General features: G+C 42.3%; 1 protein-coding gene and 1 non-coding gene across 2 annotated transcripts in view; one reads left to right on the plus strand and one right to left on the minus strand.

The window, feature by feature from the left end:
- Positions 1 to 22,931, minus strand: part of DNER (delta/notch like EGF repeat containing) — a 383,862-nt gene that overhangs the window by 33,087 nt on the left and 327,844 nt on the right. Inside the window, exons 9-10 of the mRNA XM_006047101.3 lie at positions 19,825 to 19,947; positions 6,458 to 6,571 (exon numbers count right to left, since the gene is read on the minus strand). Coding sequence (XP_006047163.2) covers positions 6,458 to 6,571; positions 19,825 to 19,947 — 237 coding nt within the window. The remainder of the gene's footprint in view (positions 1 to 6,457; positions 6,572 to 19,824; positions 19,948 to 22,931) is intronic.
- LOC112583031 lies at positions 1,780 to 1,888 on the plus strand. Its single transcript, XR_003107397.1, has one exon. It is a non-coding gene; the product is annotated as a U6 spliceosomal RNA (small nuclear RNA).

Below are 22,931 nucleotides of genomic sequence, written 5' to 3' on the forward strand. Positions count from 1 at the left end.
CTGATACAAACAAATGTGGCAAAACAGACAAATCTCTCCTACAGAAGAATTTCACATAGTTTATGTAGCAACTTTTCCTTCAAAGAGGTGGGTATAACTCCCCATTCCTTCAGTGTGGTCCTTTCAAAGAGTAAAATATGCAAAGAGGGGGAAACAAAAACATTACCGGGGAAAAACTTGATAAACACTATCTCAGCTAAGTGATCAAGGTCAACGTCAGTGGTCAGGAATCATACTTATAGTATGTAGCCTTGATATGTGGGATGTGATTAGAAAGTCAGCAAAGGACATGCAGGGATACTTGGCCAAAGAGTAGGTGTAGATGTAAAATAATCACACGAAAAGGTGTCCAACATCATTTATCATTTGTGTTTGCATCAGTCACTCAGTTTGCAATCCCACAGACTGTGGCCCGCCAGGCTCCTCTGTCCATGGGAGAGTTCAGGAAAGAATAGTGGAGTGGGATGCCATTTTCCTACTCCAGGGGATCTTCCTAACCCAGGGATCAAACCCATTTCCTGTGTCTCCTGCACTGTAGGCAGATTCTTTATCTGCTGAGCCATCAGGGAAGCCCATATTTATCATTAGGGAAGTTCAAATTAAAACCACAAAACATCACTAAACACATACCAAAATGGCTAAAATAAAAAATGAAGATAATATTAAATGCTGGCAAGGAGAGAGAGAAACTGGATTATTATGCATGGTTAATGGGAAGTAAAAAATGGTTAAGCCACTCTGGAAATATTCTGACATCTTTTTTTTTTGAAAAGTCCACATCAACTACTTAATGACCCAGCACCTGAATTCCTTGGCAAATATTACAGAAAAAAATGAAAACTTATATTCACACAAAAAAACTGTAAATGAAGATTTACAGCAGTTTCTTTGTAATAGCTCAAAATTGGAAAGAACCCAGATTTCTTTCAACAGGTGAATAACTAAACAAACCATGGAGTATTCATACTATAGAAGGCAGATCAGCAATAAAAAGGAAGACACTTGATACACGCAGTGATCTGGATGAATTGCCAGAGAATTATGCTGAGTGAAGAAAACTTGAAAGGTTACATGCTATATGATTCCATGTATAAAATATTTTTGAAATACCAAAGTTATAAAGATGCAGAACAGATTAGCACTTTCAGGGATTAAGGAAATTTTCCTGTAGTGGACAAGAAACGGGCATGGCTATCGAAGGACAGCATAAGGAATCCTTGTGATGGAAGTGGTCTGGATCTTGACTTTGTGAATGTCAGTAACCAGGGAAAGACACTGTACTGTAGTTCTACAGCATGTTGTCACTGAGGGTAAACTGCACACTGGATCCCTCTCTATTATTTACTGAAACTGTTCACTACATCTGAAGTTTCAATTATCTCAAAATAAAAACTTTGATTTTGAAAAAACAGCCAAAGGGATAAAAAAAGACATACAGATTGTCAATCATTTCCTTAAAAAAAATGTGCTAATGAATTCCGTTAGTTAAGTTGCTAGGATAACTTCGTACTCATATGGGGAAAAAATAAACTTCCATCCTTAAGTCACACCATACACACAAAAAATTAACTTGAGACCTAAACCTAAAAGCAAAATCTATTTTTAAAAATTCTAGAAAAAAACACTGGGCAAAATGTCATCATCATAAGGTAGGTAAAGAAAGAATAAACCAAAAGAGAAAAAAATTGATGAATTAGAGATTACCAAAAAAAAAAAAAAAAAGAAAAAGCACTTGCTCCCCACACACACACAAAAAAAAACATTTAAAATGTATGGAAGGTGTTAACTTTGGCAGCACATATAGTAAAAAATTAGACCAATACAGAGAAAATTAGCATGGCTCCTGAGCAAGGATGACATGCAAATTCATAAAGTGTTTCATATTTTTGCTGTATGGCTCAGGAAACTCAAATAGGGGCTCTGTATCAACCTAGAGGGTTGGGATGGGGAGGGAGATGGGAGGGAGGTTCAAAAGGGAGGAGATATATGTATACCTATGGCTGATTCATGTTGAGGTTTGACAGAAAACAGCAAAATTCTGTAAAGCAATTATCCTTCAACAAAAAATAAATTAATTTTAAAAAAGAATATATGGTTGGATGTACTGCTGGGAAAAAAAAAAAGAATGAATGGACAAGCCAAATGTTTATCTGACAAAGGATTTGTATCTAGAATATGCAAATTACCCTAACAACTCAATGATATGACAAAAATTCAATTTTTAAAAACTGGGCAAAAAATTGAAAAGACCTTTCCCAAGGGAAGACATATGAAAGTAAAAAAGTGAAAGTAGTTTCTCAGTTGTGTCCGACTCTTTGTGACCCCATGGATTGTAGCCCGCCAGGCTCCTCTGTCCATGGGATTCTCCAGGCAAGAATACTGGAGTGGGTAGCCATTTCCTTCTCCAGGGGATCTTCCCAACCCAAGAATTGAACCCATGTCTCCTGAACCGCAGGCAGATTCTTTACCATCTGAGCCACCAGGGAATCCCAAAGACATCTGAAGGATCAGTAATTACATGAAAGATGCTCAACATCAAAGAAAGGCAAATTAAAATCTCAATGAGAATAAAGCACTGATGACATTTGCCTGTGAAAATGAGCTGGAAATTACAGAATATTCTCCTGTGAACTGAAAGACAAATACTGAAAAGTAGCTGAAAAATGTTGAAGAATGACTACAGCTGAGTAAAAACAGGCATTTGTTATTTTCAAAGACCAGTTAGAGTGATGTTTGAGCCTGCTTCAATTGGAAGAGTCCTCCTGCTTGCTGTGATCACAGTAAGAATGATAAGAAAGGCCTGTTGCTGCTGCTGCTAAGTCGCTTCAGTTGTGTCCAACTCTATGCGACCCCATAGACGGCCTCCCACCAGGGTCCCCCGTTCCTAGGATTCTCCAGGCAAGAACCCTGGAGTGGGTTTCCATTTCCTTTTCCAATTCATGAAAGTGAAAAGTCAAAGTGAAGTCGCTCAGTCGTGTCCGCCTCTTAGCGACCTCATGGACTGCAGCCCACCAGGCTCCTCCATCCAGGGGATTTTCCAGGCAAGAGTACTGGAGTGGGGTGCCATTGCCTTCTCCGAAGGCCTCAGTTCAGTTCAGTTCAGTCGCTCAGTCGTGTCCAACTCTTTGCGACCCCATGAATCGCAGCACGCCAGGCCTCCCTGTCCATCACCAATTCCCGGAGTTCACTCAGACTCACGTCCATCAAGTCAGTGATGCCACCCAGCCATCTCATCCTCTGTCGTCCCCTTCTCCTCCTGCCCCCAATCCCTCCCAGCATCAGAGTCTTTTCCAATGAGTCAACTCCAAAGGCCTAGGGGTGGACTTTTCACCTAGAACATGAGTCGGACAAGATGTAGCAACTAAACAACAACCAAAAGGTGTATGGCCAGTGGGAGAGACAGAAGGGGCTTGAGAGGCAGGAGACACACAGGAAGAACATTACTGAGAAGAGCATGACACTGCTGTTTGGGAATCAAGCAGGCAAAGGGGGCCCAGGACAAGCCTGGAAAGACTGGATGCAGCCAAACCTCCCAGGTCTTGATGATCCAGTTAAGTCTTAAAGACAATGATATGCCAGTAGGTGATTTTAAGTAGGGAGAGACAAGATTAGATTTTCATTTAAAAGGTCTCTTCAGAGCTTCCCTGGTGGCTCAGTGGAAAAACAATCCACCTGCCAATGTAGGAGATGCAGGTTTGATCCCTGGGTTGGGAAGAATCCCTGGAGAAGGAAATGGGAATTCACTCCAGTATTCTTGCCTGAAAAAAAAATCCCATGGACAGAGGAGCCTGGCAGGCTACAGTCCATGGGATCACAAAGACTTGGACACTACTTAGTGACTAACATTTTCACTTCCAAGGAAATAAAAGCTTCTTTGCACTCTGGATGAGAGTAAATATTCATACAAGGTTTCTTCCTGGAGAGCAATATGGAAATAAGTATGTATTCTCCTGGATCCTGGGATTCCATTCCTAGGAAATTAGCTCAAAGAAATAATCATACAAGTTCACAAAGACATGCATGAAAGAATATTCACTGTAATATTGTTTACAATAGGAAAAAGTTCCATCTCCCCAAAAGCTGAATTGAGCATGGGTTAAAAAAAGAATCCTGACATATCATGGAATGGATGACAGGACAGCCAATAAAAATGATAAACAGAAGCATATTCCTTAATGTGAAAGTGCCATTTATGAAATACACATATCCTTAAGTGAAAAATAGTATGAACAGTATGATTCCTTTTATGTTCAAATATATGCATTTACGGGCTTCCTCGGTGGCTCTTCAGTAAAAAAAAAAAATCTGCCTGCAGTGCAGGAACTGCAGGAGATGTGGGTTTGATCCCTGGGTTAGGAAGATTCCCTGGAGGAGGGTGTGGCAACCCATTCCAGCATTCTTGCCTGCAGAATCTCATGGACAGAGGATCCTGGTGGGCCACAGTCCATAGAGTAGAAAAGAGTTGGATATGACTGAAGCAACTTAGCAGGCACACACATATGCATTTACACTACACACTGTATCTTAAACACAAACAGACCTTCAGGAAAACCCCTGGATAAGTGTAACAAAATGTTAACAATGGCTGTCTCCTAGGAGCACAGTTTTAAGTGGTGTTTTTTTTTTTCCTCTATGGCACTGTATTTTCTCACTTTTCTTCCAAGCTTTTTATTATTTGTGGGATATAAATGTCTAGGGGGAAAAATGGAATGCTTCCCCAATATTATCTTTACATTTATTGATGAGAACAAATGTTCTTGCATGTTTATAAACCAGTCAGAAGCAAAACCACCTGCAGACAATTTTCTAAGTGAGCCCACTTCTCAGTCCCAGGAAAAGCCAAAAGGAAAACAAAGGATGTGACACAGATAAACAGAAGGAAGATCAGAGGTTGCTCCTCCTGATCTTGACTGTTGGCATCTTCTCCAGAAGCACAAATGAAGCTCCCCAGGGATGGACTAGGGGTCCAGGTTCTGTGGAATTCTTCAGGGTTGGGGAGGTGGCCACTGTGGCTTAGCAGGGAGAAGTGAGCATGCAAGGCACTCTCCAGACAATGATAACATATTTCCAGAAACTTTAGTGCCCACCTTTTTCTGTCAGCACCCTGTATATTAACCTTTTTCAACCTGCAAGCCAGAGTGACCCTGACGCTATTGTTGGCTGAGCAAGCGCTCAAAACAGAGACCTGACCTATGCTCTACATCTCCGCACTCCTGTGCTCAGTTAACAAAGCAAAAGATGGAATCTCCATTACCCAAGTGGTTCCTAATTTCTTTTGAGAATCTGATGAAAATTTAAGAACTTCCCCCTCAGTATTTACACTTGCATATGACACTTCACATCTGTTTGGGGTGTTCACAACCCCCTGAGATCTTTGAGGGGTGACTTTGAAGAGCCCTTGTTAGGCTCGTTTCCCCTGCCCACAGTTACTTTTCCCACTCAGAGCCCAGGGGCCTTCAAGGCTCCTCTTGAACCCAGCCCTGTCCTCCCCACCTGTTCTTCCATCAGATGTTTTCTCCCCCATGCACTCCCTCTGCCCACACCTCTCCTGTCCTCACCTTCACTACTAATTCAAGGTCTCCCCCTCATTGCCCCCACCATCTCTCCATTATGCAAAATCCAGATGTTAATATACGATATTTGCCTTTCTCTTTCTGACTTACTTCACTCTGTATAAGAGGCTCTAGGTTCATCCACTTCACTAGAACTGACTCAAATGCGTAGGGCAGTAAAGGAGATGCAGACATAAACAGCAGACTTTTGGACTCAGTGGGTGAAGGAAAGGCTGGGATGATTTCAGAGAATAGCACTGAAACATATACCTTACCATATGCAAAACAGATAACCAGTGGGAGTTTGATGTTCGATACAGGGTACCCAAAGCCGGTGCTCTGTGACAAGCTGGAGGGATGGGGTGGGGAGGGAGGTGCGAGTGGGGTCCAGGATGGAGGGGACACATGTATGCCTGTGGCCGATTCATACTGATTGAGTCATATTGATGTATGGCAAAAACCATCACAAGTTAGTAATTATCCGTAAATCCAGACACTGTCGTTATCTTTCAATAGAAATAAACCTGGTGGTGAAATGCAGTTTCTGCAGAAGACACATTTGACCCTTCCATTCTCCTTCTCGCCTCTGTTAGCACTGACACTTTATCAGGTGTGAGTGGAATGGCTCATGTCTCACGTTTCAAAGCTACAGGTCAGAAAACGTACATAGCAAGGGCAGTCTCAGCAAGTCTTCGAACCAAATGCTGATCTCCTAAGAGCCTCACTTAATGACAACACAGTAAATTGTTTTAAAACAGGTCTCCATCCAAGCGATCCCTGCTTACCTTCTGCAGTGCAATTCATATTTTGCAATAATGTATGCATAGAAGTTTCTGAGTTTTTTTCACAGCTGCAATCTCAGGGATTTTGCAGTAATTCGAAAACTCAGTTTCTGGCTCACTTGCCTGTAAATCCTGGTGTGCAGACACACGTGCCATTGAGACCTTCGCTGTCACAGGTGCCTCCGTTCAGACAGCTGACATTAGCGCATGGGTCCTTGTAGGATTCGCAGTGGATTCCTGCAGAGACACAGATGCAAAAAGGGTAACTTGCTAAGGTCTCCAGCTCCCATGGCCTTGGAAAGGAAAGTGTTTGAATAGATCTGAACAGTGTGAAGGCTGATTCCCAGAGGGGTACATGTGTGTGTGCATGAACACACATGTGTGCACACATGTATATGTATTCATGTGCCCACCCTTTACTTTTGCTGTTGTTTAGTCGCTTAAGTCATGTCCAACTCTTTGCGACTCCATGGACTATTGCCCACCAGGCTTCTCTGTCCATGGAACGCTCCAGGCAAGAATCCTGGAGTGAATTGCCATTTCCTTCTCCAGGGGATCTTCCCAACCTAGGGATCGAACCCACATCTCCTGCTTTGGCAGGCAAATTCTTTACCACTGAGGCACCAGGGAAGCCCACCCTTGACTTTGAGTTGTAAAAACACACCTTACTAGAAAGTAACAAATTCAGTACCTGATCATAAGTCCCACCATAAAGTCTTCTCTGTATTTTCTCTGACCCCACACCCCAAAGTCTGGGCAACAGAAAGTTAAAACATTGAAAGATAAAATTTATCAGTGACACATGGTTTCTAAGCCTCCAAAAGAAACAGAACGTAGCCAGACAGTCTACAAAAAATGTCAATATAACTGATAAACAGTATCCTGAAGGTAAAGATTTGGAGTCAGATATTTAAACAAGCTCCAGTTGTAGTTTTGGAAAACTGCAGGGGAGAGGAGGTCCTTAGACTTCATCCCCAAAGATCAAACCAGTTCACCACAGATGAAAGGCAACATGTTGTGCACATACTGTGTTCCAGACCCTTCTGCTGTGCTTTATGTATAAGGTGATCCTCGAGTCAACACTAGGAGACAAATATCTAAATGCAAGGTCACCAAGCTGGCGGGGAGGGACCCAGTGATGATGGTCACTTGAATGTGATCCTGTGCTCACTGGACAGTTCATGAGATGGGGCTCCGACTGCCGTGGAAACATACAACAGTCTATGGAGCTCTGCACCCATTCAACAACAAACAAAAGAGGCACTGAAAAACAGTCTTTATAACAAAAACAGTTCCCACTGGCGTTAAAAAGTAATCTACGTGTATATGTATGTATGCAAAGGCTTGAAGCTGAACTGAGAGAAAAATGAATTACTTTGACTGTCACTTTGTACATCTCTACATTGTTAGACTTTTTCACAATGACTATATGTCATTTTCATCATTTTATTTTTTAAAAGAACTTTAAAAATCCAATGCTCTTTGAAAGGTAGAATTTCTGGTATTTCACCAGAAGGTCAGATGGATGAATAGACTAATCTCTCTCTTTGTTCCCCTCCCCTTTGGAGAGGAAGATAAATTATATTCTGGGTAAGAAACTATATAATGAAACTTATCCCTTCTGACAGTCTCAAGAAAACATAAGCATAAATCAAATAATAAAAGGATATTTATTTAATTTCCACTTCCTTACTTCACTCATATTGTACAAAAGACTGCCACACCCAGTGACTCATTTTGACACTGAAATTATTCTTGCTGGGACTTTTTTCTCTCCTTTCTGTTCTAATTTTCAATGTCTTAAGAAGCAAGGTTCAGAAAATGGGATGGGGGGGGGTGGGTGTGGAATGCAAGAGAAAAAGAAAACAGAATTCCCTATCTGTAGTCACACTAATGATTTATTGGAGCCTGGTAAAGGGAAGAGGAACTAAAGAGCCTCTTGATGAAGGTGGAAGAGGAGAGGGAAAAGCCTTAAAACTCAACATTCAGAAAATTAAGATCATGGCATTCAGTCCTGTCACTTCATGGCAAATAGATGGGGGAAAGAATGGACACAGTGACAGACTTTTTTTTCTTGGGCTCCAAAATCACTGCAGACAGTGACTGCAGCCTTGGGAAAAAAAAGCTGTGACAAACTTAGACAGCATATTAAAAAGCAGAGACATCACTTAACTGACAAAGATCTGTATAGTCAAAGCTAGGGTCTTTCCAGTAGTCATGTACTGATATGAGAGCTGAACCATAAAGAAGGCTGAGCACCAAAGTATTGATGCTTTTGAACTGTGATGTTGGAGAAGACTCTTGAGAGTCCCTTGGACTGCAAGGAGATCAAACCAGTCAATCCTAAAGGAAATCAATCCTGAATATTCCTTGGAAGGACTGATGCTGAAGCTAAAGCTCCAATCCTTTGGCCACCTGATGTGAAGAGCCAACTCATTGTAAAAGACTCTGAAGCGGGGAAAGATTGAGGGCAGGAGGAGAAGTGGGTGACAGAGGATAAGATGGTTGCATGGCATCAGTGACTCAATGACATGAGTTTTGGCAAACTCCAGGAGATGGTGAAGGACAGGGAAGCCTGGTGTGCTGCAGTCACAGAGAGTCAGACACAACTTAGACGCTGAGCAATGAACAACAACAAAGCATTTTAGAATGGATGCGTTTTCATTTCTTTTTATCCTTTGCCATCATATCCAACTTGGGAACAATATTCTACCACATATTTTTCCAAAGTGCCTTTCATATCTTTGCCTGACTTTTCTCCCTGCAACCACCACCCCAAGCCCACTGCCTCATGCCTGGTGGGAAGCACTCCCAGCCCCCAAATATCTCCTAGCTCCCTCTCTGCCTCCAGAGACTTGATGGTACCTCCCTGACTCATCCTTAACAAACCCACGACTCACAGTAAATATTCAAGGTCAAACTAATTTAAAGATTGGACTACCCTGGCAGTTGAGTAGTTAGGAATCTGCCTGCCAATGCAGGGGACACGGGCTCAATCCCTGGTCCAGGAAGATTCCACATGCTGCAGGGCAACTAAGCCCTCGTGCCACAACTACTGAGCCTGTGCACCTAGAGCCTGTGTTCCACAAGAGAAGCCATTGCGATGAGAAACCTGCATACCTCAACAAAGAGCAGCCCCTGTTTGCTGCAGGCAGAGAAAAGCCCATGGGCAGTAATGAAGACCCAGTGCAGCCAAATAATTAATTAATTTAAAATCTAATTTAGAGATTAAAGTACAAAACTGGTAATTGCTCATTGCTTGAGTGTGTACAGTCTCTTCACCCAGGAGTCTCTATTTTCATCTTTCCAGTGATACCCAAGTAGCACAGGCTGAACTGAAACAGTAAGATGCAAAACAGCATTTTCTGCTTCCAAGTGTTATGAAAAACAAGAATTCACATATTTGCAAGTTCAGGGAAGCCTGATGTGCTGCAGTTCACGAGGTTGCAAATAGTCAGACATGACTTAGCGACTGAACAACAAGAAGTTCCTAGGAGGCTGATCACTGGGAACCAGGTGACAAACAAGGCTTTCGATTATAACAGGAAATACAGCCACACCAAAGTTCGGAAGTGTTCTGAAATCTAAGAGCAAAAATAACCATTAGACCTAAAGTAAGAGCAATCCAGGACATGTTTTTCTGGATTTTTAGTAATACATTTGCCAACCTAATCTTAAAATATTCATATAACTAATGCATTAACACACAAATTACCACATTCCTCAAATAAGGCTGAAAAGCATGTTCTAGGCTAAGTGTTTAAGCATCTCAGCTTTAAAAGCCTTCAGTAAGATACCTTTGATGAAAACACTCAAGATAATAAGCAACTTCAATCTTTTGCGTGTTTGGGCAATGATTTTATCCTTTGTTATTTCTCTTTTTCAAAAGATAAGATATTCAGTCCCTTGAGGTTCATTGAGAGTTTTCTGGCAGCAAGATGGGACAAAAACTAATCTTCACAGCAAGAGGATAACTTCGAAGCAAGACGGTCTCAAGCGTCCCCAGGGAGCACTTTGCCGACTCACGTTTCTATACGCTGAGCCTCGCTAAGCCCTTTGCAAGAAACACGTGCCGTGTTGCTCAGTTTGTTGGTCAGAACTGAACCACTATGAGCTAGAAATCTTAAATGCAGAGAAGAGAGAGTCATGAACACCACTGAGATGCCCAGGATACATCCCCTTCAACTCTGGTCTTCAGGGTCCCTGGGTTCCCCTCATCTGCACCCCCCAGAGCCCCCATTCCCTTGCACAACACTGCATGTCAGGCATCCTGTGTCCTCTGACCATGACGCTTTCCTTCGCCCTCCCTCCTGAAGTTGACTCTCCCAAGGCAGAACTCTGTTCTTCTGCCACATTGAGGGCATGTGGAGATCCCATGATTCCAGAGTTCACAGTGTTAAATCACCACTTATGTGTTTTGCTGTCTGATTCCCCCATGTATCTCTCTGAGGGCCTTTAGAGCAGAGGCTGTATCAGACCACGGGGAAGAAATGATGGCTATACCACCAGCATCCTGTCCTTCCAGGAGGGACGACAGTCTGTGTACTTTGGCCGATACACAGGTAGGGTTGCCAGAGGAGTGAGACACCATTCCAAATCTGTCTCAGAAACACCCTGTTCTGTCAGGGAAAGCCAGGTCCACACTTCAGACTAAGTCTGCAGAATGACGCACGCATCACCCACTGGCAAGGGACGCAGCACGCACTATTACGCAACTTATGTTTAGTCTCAAGCGAAAATAAACTGTAAATCAGTCAAAACTAATGAAAAATCATACTTTTTATATTAAGGCATAGAGCAGCAATGTTTCGGAAGAGATCTTTATTTCAACAGGGCTCTTTCTGGCAGCTAATTTTAGAATTAAAATGAGCAAAAATTCAAAGAGTCGTGCTCCAATTATAAACCTCTGTTGTCATCATAATTTTTGGTCATGATTAATATTTTCACAACTGAAAAATCTTTTTTATCTCCAAGAAAGTTAAGTCAGGTAAAGAAAATTAGCTTGAAGTGTTCTTTGAACTTCCTATTCATTTGAAGACATCATCTTACTTTATTCAAACTGCTTTCCTCCAAGAAAACTTTTCCAGGGTTTCAACCTCACAGAGCTCAACCTTTTCTAATCTGTTTTAGAAATTACAACTGACACCTCGACCTTTGCCTCCTTATTTCTCGTGCGTGCCAGTCTCAGTCTGCTCTTCTGGTTAAACAATAAGCTGATAAAGGAAGAAACCCTGAGTTATCCATTTTTCTATCAATCACAGTACTTGAGAATGGCTAGGTATACAATCCAGAAATTCTTGTCCACTGGTTATACAGAGGAAATAATTCTAGCCAACAAAGAAAGAGTTTTCATCTTTTCAATTATACATGTTTTCTGGGCTTTAAAAATCAACAACTAGGTACAATGTGATCAAACTTGCAACCCAATAAACTTATTTCTGAGATTCTATCCCTCAAAAAAAATCCAGAAAATATGAAAATTATATGAATAAATATGTTCATTCCAGAATTATTATAGTAGCCTCACATCAGATGTAATCAGGGAATATATCGCCATTTAAAATAGACTAGTATACCACTGACACTATGTATAAATTAGATAACTAATGAGAACCTACGGTTTAGCACAGGGAACCCTACTTAAGGTACTGCGGTGACCTAAGTGGGAAGGAAATCCAAAAGGGAGGGGGATAGATGTATATGATGGCTGAGTCACTCTGCTGTACAGTATTAACACACACTATAAAGCAACAATACTCCAATAAAAATTAATTCAAAAATCAAGTAAAACTAATAAAACTTGCTAACAATTTCTAAATCAAACACAAATAACAGTATTCATTTTCATAAATTATTTTCATTATTCATAATCATATTTTCATTATTAAAAACTGAAATATTTTCTTTCTAACTTCTGTCACTAAAAATTCCAAGTGGGTATAGTCTGGACCATTAAATTTGTTCTTCTATAAATAATAATTCAGCATGATGTGGGTCTGTAACTTGATGTTTTGGCAACATAAGGTTGATGAATGCTAACCAAAGTCCCATGGTGAATTAGCTGTGAACTAGTTTTAAAGAAGTATCAGCTTTTCAGTATATCTGAAGAGAGATCACTCCGAGTCCCTCCATGTATTTTGTTTCTAACAATTTCATAATCCACAGTGGAAACTTATGGGCAAAAAGCTCAAGCTGCTTTGGTTTATTTTACTAGCGTGTTAAGCAGTAGTTTCCATTCAAGTACAGATAGCTGTGGAGTGTTTACTTTGAGTAAGCCGCCGTACCAAGAGCAGATGATAAGTTAAAAAAAGAAGAAGAAAAGAAAAAAAAGAGGGACCTCCCTGGTGGTCCAGTGGTTAAGAGTCTGCTCTTTTTCATGAGTTCAATACTGGGTCGGGGAAGTTCCACAAGCCACGCAGTACAGCAAAAAAAATACATTAATTAACAACAACCAGAAAAAAAAAGCCTGTGTAGTCACTGCCATTCAGGAGATTATAATTAAGTGTCAAGGAAAGGAAAGTCTGGAGCCAGAAAGAGCTGACTATAAGGCGGATCATAACTGTCACGCCAAATATCAAGAAAATGCTTGGAAAGTTTAGGAAGGAGAAATCATGCCTGTTCAGGGATCAATATTTCAGTCAGTGGATACAGTCGCAGGACTGGATGATGGCAAAGAGGAGGAGAGAGAAAGGGCCAAGAAGTTAAGCCTGCAAACAACCTGCATCCATGGTGTCTAGAGGACAAGGATTCTTTTCAAAAGACCAGAGGGAAGACTAGGGTTGGGGGTGGGATGGGGAGAGGAACAGGGCTGTGGACGCTAAAGCAGGTGAGTTTCATGAGGAAACCTGTGATCACAGGGTGATGGGGCAGGAATGTGGAGTTGGAAGCTTTGGGATTTCAGTCTTTAATTAGGTCACTGGACAGCAAGGCGATCAAACCAGTCAATCCTAAAGGAAATCAACCCTGCTTATTCACTGGAAGGACTGATGCTGAAGCTGAAGCTCCAGTACTTTTGCCACCTGATGCAAGCAGCCAACTCATTGGAAAAGACCCTGATGCTGGGAAAGATTGAGGGCGGGAGGAGAAGGGGGTGACAGAGGATGAGATGGTTTGATGGCATCATGGACTCAGTGGACATGAGTTTGAGCAAGCTCCAGGAGATGGTGAAGGACAGGGAAGCCTGGAGTGTTGCAGTCCTTGGAGTCAAAAAGAGTTTGACAGGACTGAGTGACTGAATCACAAATCCATTTAGCAGAATGAGATCCAAATTGTGAAGGGCTATGAAAAGAAAATTAAAGGAAATAGAGGTGTTGTCTACACAAACTCTAAGGAAATTTGGTTGTAAAAGACAGAGGAAGAAGGGAGCAAGTAAGCAGATGAGGATGCAAAGTCAAATAAGAGTCAAACTTGTTGTTTTTTTTTTAATTCACATGGAACTTATTTAGAAGTGTGTGCAGGGACATTTCTTCTTTTCTGTCTAGCAACTCAGTTTTTTTTAGCACCATTTCTTAAGGAAGAATTCCCTTCCCATTCATAGCAACTCTTTGTTAAGTGTCATATATTATTATAGATGAGGATTTCTAGGCCATTATTCAGTTTTGGTTAGCTGTCCATTCTCACACCCATTACATGGGAATGCAATAATAACTGCAGCATTATAATGGGTTTCAACATCTGGCAGAAGTTCCCCCTCAATGCCTTCTTTTTTCAAAATGTTCTTAGCTATGCTTGCCTGACCTTATTGCATTCATTCTTTTCAGGAAGTTATAGTCATTTATTTACACTTTTTAAAAACAGAAAAGATTAGAAATCACCATGCAAAAAGCACATATGTAAAGTAAGAAGTTAAAGTACCAATCTTCCCCTCAACATATCACTTACCCAAGGTCTAACTGCAGAGGTGAGTGCTAGTTAAGAACTAATGTTCACTCATCTGATAGTTTTCTAAGTTTATACAGACTTCTCATATGTAAATACATGTTGGGAAAAATGCCTCCAAAGAGGGACAGGAAAGACAGGTCCAGGCTCTTGTGACCTTCCTCTGGGTTGAGGGCATAAATTGGCCCCTTCTGCTTTTCTTTTAGTCCCTTCTATCCCACACCTCAACACTTGCCCATCACTCTAAGGTTTGAAGTTCTTTCATTGCTACTTTGCTAAGGTTTACATGCCTGTTTAAACCCAAACCTAAAGGTCTCTATAAATACCTCAAAATGAAATAATCACTTTATCTGCCCACTGAGATGAGATCTCTAACACACCTGTGTGCCTTCCAATCATTCCCAAACACCCACCAACTCATGTGGTGACATACTCTAGGGTGACCCTCCTCAATGAGTCAGACCCTTGTATAATCCCCTCCCCTTGAATGAGAGCTTCTAACCAATGGCATTCGGCAATGGTTAAGAAAGTTTGAAGATGCAAAATCTAATCAGTTGACTTCGAGTTAACCTTGGGCGGGCCTGACCTAACTAGGTGAGAGCTTTAAGAGGGTTCAGGCCTCTCTTGAAGTAAGAGCCTTGAAATAGCAGAGATTCTCTCTCATCACTTTCAAGAAGCTGTCAACAATTCTCCAGACACAAGGATATGAATTCTACCAACAACTTGAGGGCACATTGAATCTGATTCTTCCCTACTTAAACCTCAGATGAGCATTCATCCCAGCCAACACCTTGATTCCAGTTTTGGATACCAGACCTTGAACAAGGAATCCATTAATCCATGCCTGAATGTAGGAAATTGTTAGCTAGTAAAAGGATATTGTGTTAAGCCACTACCTTACAATAATTCACTATGCAGCAATAATATTAATAATTAATACAGTATGCATGTCTATTCTTTTAAGAGACTTTTCTTCACCACTAAATTAATTAGTATTTACAATCACATGAATGCCATCTATTTGGGTTTATCACCATAAGTAAAGAAGTCTGCTCAATCTCCTTCCTCTTATTGTCTATTGCCCCCTATCTGGTTATCTTTGTTCTGCTTTAGTTCCAATTTGATGAGTATACCTTGTAAAATAATTTTCTTAGAGAGGGTACATGGGGTTCCTTAAGTGTAGAAAATGTCTTTCTTTATCCCACAAACATAAATGAACCTTTAACTACCAGACTTTTTCTCTGAAAAATATAAAACACTCTTCACTGTTGTTTAGCCTCATTTTATTTTTTTAATATTGATTTATTTTGTGGCATCAGGTCCTGTTGCAGCACACAGGATCTTCATTATAGCACACAGATGTCTCTAGTTGAGGGGCACGGGCTCCAGAGCACATGGGCTCAGTAGCTGCAGTACGAGGGCTTAGTTACCCTGAGGCACGTGGGATCTTAGGTCCCCGACCAGGGATCGAACCCATGTCTCCTGCACTGGAAGGCAGATTCTTAACCACTGGACCACCAGCTTCATTTTAGAGAAGAGCAGTTCAATGCTGATTCGCCTTTCCTTTGTGTGTAACTTGTACTCCCTATGAAGAATCTTGCAAAAAATATTCTCTGTAGTCTTGGATTTGGAAATTCTACCAGGAAATCACAAATTATATATCATCTCCTTCATTAATCCTCTGGCACGCTGTAAGCCGATTCTCTGAGAAAATTTCAGTTTTATTTATCTCATAGCCTTCTCCCTACTAGCTGTTTGTTTCTGGTTTTATTTCCGTGTGTTCTTTCTTCTTTCCCAGCATCCATCATTCAGATGAAACATTATCTCTTGGATCTTTTCTCCATATTTCATGTCTTTTCACTCACAGTTTCCATTTCCTCATATTTTTACTTCTATCATGACATAGTTCCTCCTTTTGCTTTTCCAGACCTAAATTCAATTTTAAGGAGCATACCTTACTTTTTTCACTTCCCTTTTTGAGTGTTTAGAGTTGTGGGTTTTGCTGCAATTTTGTTTTTACTTCCTAGATATTTTTTCCCTTTTTGAGTTGCTGGTACAGCCTCCCTGGACTGGCCAGGCTTGAGGTTGGCAATGAGAGAGATGATACTGGAGATTCTCCTCCAGCGCTGGACAGGCCAGTCAAGCCAGCCCTGTCTACAAGGGGCAGAGGCCTCCCAGTCTGTGCTTTTCAAGGTTCTCCAGGTGTGAGCAGGGGCCCATTCTCTTTATTTCTCTTTTCCATATACACACTCACACGTACACACAAGGACCAGCTCAGTCTAACTGCAGTCTTATTTTTTTTTTAATTAGTGATTATTTTATTTATTTATTTTTGGCTGCACCAGGTCTATGTGGCTACCTGTGGACCTTCTGTAGTTGCAGTGTGAGGGCTTCTCATGGTGGTGGCTTCTCTAGCTGTGGCACTCAGGCTCTAGATTGCGTGGGCTTCAGTAGTTGTGGCATATGGGCTTAGTTGCTCCGTAGCATATGGAACCTTCCCAGACCAGGGATGGAACCTGAGTCCCCTGCATTGGCAGGTGGATTCTTAACCCCTGGACCACCAAGGAAGTCCAGCAGTCCTCTTAAAGAACAGCCAGGATCCATGAGATAGGGAGCCCTTTGTCTCATAGGGTCACGTGCAGCACACTATAGCACGTATTTCCTCTCTATAAGCTGAGGGGTCTTTATGGCTTAGCTGGTCTTTGAGTCCTCTGTTCTCCCAAGAACCCTATCTCCTAACCCTGTGGTACATAGAGGCTCCTGGCACTGCACGCTTTTCTTGAAAACCCACATCCTCAAATGCAACTGAGATCCCCTCCAGGATCTTGAGTCATCTCAAGTCAACTCTATCCTCTTGAGTCATCCGCGGCAGGGCATCTGTAACTGATGGAGGAAGGTCACAGAAAAATAAAAGGGTGGAATGAGGAACATATACGGAAGGATTAGCCTTGAGCAGAATGGGGAGCACTTGGCAGTTAATAGGGAGGACAATCAAATTTGAGCAGTTGTGATTGCAGATGAGTTGTAGGGTGGGGCTTCTCAAAGGGCAGCAAGAATCAGCATATCGGTATCATCTAAGAACTTACCAGAAATTCAAATTATTGGACCCTACCCCAGATATGGGACTTCCTTGGTGGTTCAGACGGTTAAGCGTCTGTCTACAATGTGGGAAACCCGGGTTCAATCCCTGGGTCGGGAAGTTCCCTGGAGAAGGAAATGGCAATCCACCCCATACTATTGCCTGGAAAATCCCATGGACAGAGGAGCCTGGTAGGCTACAGTCCATGGGGTCACAAAGAGTCAGACACGACGGAGCGATCTTCACATCTTCACTGTAACCCCAGATATATTGAATCAGGAACTCAAGGGTTGGGGCCCAGCAGACTATGTTCTAGGAAGTTCACCAGCAGATTCTAACACATGCTCAAGTTTGAGAACCACTGCTGGAGGATGTGGAAAACTAGGGAAATTTAAAAATGTCTCTAAATGATAAGCTCTTTTTCATTCCATGAAGGTGAATGAGTGATTTAATATAAGGCTTGAGAGAAGCAGCAAAATTTGGGAACACCCATTGAGAAAAATGGATTAAAAAAATTTAAAAAGCCAGGCTCACAGTCCATGAATTTGTGGAGTCACTAGCAGGTCATCATACACAATTTCACTTTTTATTTCTTGGTCATGATATCATGAGCACTGCTTCCAAGCCAGGAACACAAGAAGCAAATTTGGAGTACACCCCATTAATAATTTTGTCATTTATAAAGATGAAACTTACTCTATAAAATTCTATCATAAACTAAAGAATTCTGGGATTTAAAATTTTGAAGTGCATCTACCACTACTAATGCTATCACTGAAGAATCTCAAAATCTCTCAATCTCAAGTCAGTTGAAGAGGTTTATCCAGGGTCATCCGTATGCCAAAGGCACAGTGAGGACGAGCTACCTAGGTCTCCAAGTTCATTGCTCTTTTATTCTTTCCAGACTTGAGAGGATGTCCTATTTCCTGATACTGAGATCCACCTAGAACTTAAATCCATGTGGATGAAGCCAGAACGCCTGTCCTCATGCGAGTTGGCAGAGTTCAGCTCTAAGTGGGCATCATACTCCATGAAAAACATCAGATCTGCCGAACATACAGAAAAGATGGGGTCCATCTTCAGCCCTTCCACCCAGGGGCTAGATCAGGTTCATCTATGTGCCCTACAAACCTTCAAGGCTCATCAGAAAGACCTCTAAATAAACGTGGGTCCATCCAAAGAGAAGCAACATCAGCTACAAAGCAAGGTCACTAGCAGATCAATGCTATCAAGCAGGCTGTGGTGTGGGCAAAAGGTTACGTGAAATGGATTTAAATAGAGCCCTCAAAGGTATTACAAAAGTCTACACCAGCGCTGAAGTCATGACTTAGAGAAACACATGCAGAGCAGCTGATGACCAGGCCCCTGACACAGTGCTGGCTGAGGGTGCTGAGGCTCCAATGAAGCCACACCAGTGAGCCCACAGGGGAGGCAGATGGAGGGGCTTCTGAAGGCTGACACTACATCCCCTTGAGTTACTCTCAGGTCTTTTTTATGAGTTTACCCACATAAGGACTTAGAACAGGGTTTGTGTGTGTGTTAGCTGTTGAGTCGTATCTACCTCTTTGCAAACCCATGGACCACTGTAACCCGCCAGGCTCTTCTGTCCATGGAATTTTCTAGGCAAGAATACTGGAGTGGGTGGCCATTTCCTTCTCCAGGGGATCTTCCTGACCCAGGGATGGAACCCAGGTCTCCCTCACTGCAGGGAGATTCTTTATCATCTGAGCCACCAGGGAAGCAGAACAGGGTTTGGATGCTATTTAAAAAAAAAAAGTGACAATGTTAGTCACTCAGTTGTGTCCAACTCTTCGTGACCCATGGACTGTAGCCCACCAGGCTCCTCTGTCCATGGCAAGAATTATGGAGGCAAGAATACTAGAATGGGTTGCCATGTCCTTCTCCAGGGGATCTTCCCAACCCAGGGATGGAACCTGTGTCTCTTGAGTTTCCTACACAAACAGGAGGAGTCTTCACCACCACCACCACCTGAGAACGTTATAAACTCTTCATCAACATCAGCCTTTTTTCCAGAGTGACTTTGACACAAGTTCACTCAAATGAACTAACACTTGCCTCCCCTTTAACGACTCATTTAACGAGAATGAATTTTTTCTGCCAACGTGTGAGACTCCACCCGCCTCCTCCCACTGAAAAGCACAGCACCGTCTCCTCGCCCAGAGAGCACTTCAGAGCAGATGCTCTCCTCCCCCGGTGCCACAGCTGCATCCTCTGACCTGAGCCTGAGAGTCCATTTCACATTCCTTTTTATCCTCAGCTTTTTACATAAGAGAGGAGAAGAGAAGAAGGATGAGAAGAAGAAAAGGACAGGAGAAAGATGCTTCAGTTTACCAAGAGGAAACCAGGGATGTGCACACTGCTCTCCTTGGCCCCCATAAATCATTCCACTGCCAGCATTTGATTCTTATTCTAAACAGTTTCACACTCCAGTCAGAGGTCTACACACATGCGTGGAGAAATCCATGACGTCACAGAGAGCCATGCTGGCACACGTCCACCCCGCGATGCTCACCTTTGTACTCTGCCAGGCACACGCACTCGTAGCCGTTGACAAGGTCCCTGCAGGTGGCAGCATTCAGGCACGGGGCGGAGAGACACTCGTCATATTCCTCCTCACAGTAGAGGCCATGATAGCCTGAGGGACAGAAGGGAAGATCTGAGGTCAAACCAGACCATCTAAACGCACGCTGGGTCAGCCTGCCAGGAAGGCAGTGGGTGTTCAAGGGAAAGTCAGGCACAAATACATGGGACTGAAGGAGCTGGGTCTCTCGGGATACACTGAAATGTAGATTTCCAGGAAGGTTATGAAGAATCTGTTCTTAGCACTTTTTGTCATGAGCCCAACCACTGCCATGATCCACAAATGACCCCATTATGTCACATCCACTGGTACTGTGACCAGGAGACATAGGCTATGGAATGCATCTGCTGTGATCACACAGGAGGTAGCACTAGGTACAGGACTTAACAGCCAAACAGCTCCTTTCTAGGATGTGGACTCCATATTTCCTCCAATCAATTAGAAAAATAGACCTAGCTAGAGAGAGTTTTATTCCAGAAGAAAAGGATCCATGATTTCCTTTGTTTTTCAAGTCAAGAACGAAGCTCAGCTAACAAGGGCTTAACTGAACTTCCTGATGAAATGTGGGGTGATTTTTTGCATATTTAAAATGACAAATATCTAAATTATAATATGGGACTGTGTGCTTAAAGTTTTTAACTGTTAAAAAATAGAATAACAGCAACGAAGAAAAAGAAAGCAACGATTTCTCAAGAAAGATGGCTCTTACTCTCTTTTTTTGCAAAACAGGTGTTTATTCTAACGGACAGGAAGACAACATTCTTTGAGATTCACTCACGAATGTTAGGCTGTTTTTAACTTTTAAAAACATGTGTTCTTGCCAATGTGCAGTGAAACCAGGCCATTTTTTGTCTGGCCCTGTCCAAACAAAGAGAAACATGTGAGCACTTTCAGAAATCACTCTGCCTGTGTTGGTTCTGAATTCAGATAAGCAGAAAAAATAAACGCTTGCTCAAGTGGGCACTGGAACCGCCAGCTCGTTTCCAGCAGCTCAGAGCCAGCCCTGGAGCTCAGACTGTCCCGTTAGCACAGGCAAATGTGTTGAATTGTTCTGTTTTTGGTGCCTATCACTAAAGTAGGTTAAGCCGACATTTGCATTATTTATGGAGCACTTTTTGTGACATTGTACAGGAGACAGGGATCAAGACCATCCCCATGGAAAAGAAATGCAAGAAAGCAAAATGGCTGTTTGGGGAGGCCTTACAAATAGCTGTGAAAAGAAGAGAAGTGAAAAGCAAAGGAGAAAAGGAAAGATATAAGCATCTGAATGCAGAGTTCCAAAGAATAGCAAGGAGAGATAAGAAAGCTCTCCTCAGCGATCAATGCAAAGAAATAGAGGAAAACAACAGAATGAGGAAGACTAGAGATCTCTCCAAGAAAATTAGAGATACCAAGGGAACATTTCATGCAAAGATGGGCTCGATAAAGGACAGAAATGGTATGGACCTAACAGAAGCAGAAGATATTAAGAGCTGGCAAGAATACACAGAAGAACTGCACAAAAAAGAGCTTCACGACCCAGATAATCACGATGGTATGATCACTGACCTAGAGCCAGACATCCTGGAATGTGAAGTTAAGTGGGCCTTAGAAAGCATCACTATGAACAAAGCTAGTGGAGGTGATGGAATTCCAGTTGAGCTATTTCAAATTCTGAAAAATGGTGTTGTGAAAGTGCTGCACTCAATATGCCAGCAAATTTGGAAAACTCAGCAGTGGCCACAGGACTGGAAAAGGTCAGTTTTCATTCCAATCCTAAAGAAAGGCAATGCCAAAAAATGCTCAAACTACCGCACAATTGCACTCATCTCACACGCTAGTAAAGTAATGTTCAAAATTCTCCAAGCCAGGCTTCAGCAATACGTGAACCGTGAACTTCCAGATGTTCAAGCTGGTTTTAGAAAAGGCAGAGGAACCAGAGATCAAATTGCCAACATTCGCTGGATCATCGAAAAAGCAAGAGAGTTCCAGAAAAACATCTATTTCTGCTTTATTGACTACACCAAAGCCTTTGACTGTGTGGATCACAATTAGCTGTGGAAAATTCTGAAAGACATGGAAATACCAGACCACCTGACCTGCCTCTTGAGAAACCTATATGCAGGTCAGGAAGCAACAGTTAGAACTGGACATGGAACAACAAACTGGTTCCAAACAGGAAAAGGAGTATGTCAAGGATGTATATTGTCACCCTGCTTATTTAACTTCTATGCAGAGTACATCATGAGAAACCTTGGGCTGGAAGAAGCACAAGCTGGAATCAAGATTGCTGGGAGAAATATCAATAACCTCAGATATGCAGATGACACCACCCTTATGGCAGAAAGTGAAGAGGAACTCAAAAGCCTCTTGATGAAAGTGAAAGAGGAGAGTGAAAAAGTTGGCTTAAAGCTCAACATTCAGAAAACAAAGATCATGGCATCTGGTCCCATCACTTCATGGGAAATAGATGGGGAAACAGTGGAAACAGTGTCAGACTTTATTTTGGGGGGCTCCTAAATCACTGCAGATGGTGATTGCGGCCATGAAATTAAAAGACGCTTACTCCTTGGAAGAAAAGCTATGACCAACCTAGATAGCATTTTGAAAAGCAGAGACATTACTTTGCCAACAAAGATCCGTCTAGTCAAGGCTATGGTTTTTCCTGTGGTCATGTATGCATGTGAGAGCTGGATTGTGAAGAAAGCTGAGCACCGAAGAATTGATGCTTTTGAACTGTGGTGTTGGAGAAGACTCTTGAGAGTTCCTTGGACTGCAAGGAGATCCAGCCAGTCCATTCTAAAGGAGATCAGCCCTGGGTGTTCTTTGGAAGGAATGATGCTAAAGCTGAAACTCCAGTACTTTGGCCACCTGATGTGAAGAGTTGACTCACTGGAAAAGACTGATGCTGGGAGGGATTGGGGCCAGGAGGAAAAGGGGACAACAGAGGATGAGATGGCTGGATGGCATCACTGACTCAATGGACGTGAGTTTGAGTGAACTCCGGGAGTTGGTGATGGACAGGCAGGCCTGGCGTGCTGTAATTCATAGGGTCGCAA

This window comes from Bubalus bubalis, chromosome 2, assembly GCF_019923935.1.
Source record: "Bubalus bubalis isolate 160015118507 breed Murrah chromosome 2, NDDB_SH_1, whole genome shotgun sequence".
NCBI classification, from domain to species: Eukaryota; Metazoa; Chordata; class Mammalia; order Artiodactyla; family Bovidae; genus Bubalus; species Bubalus bubalis.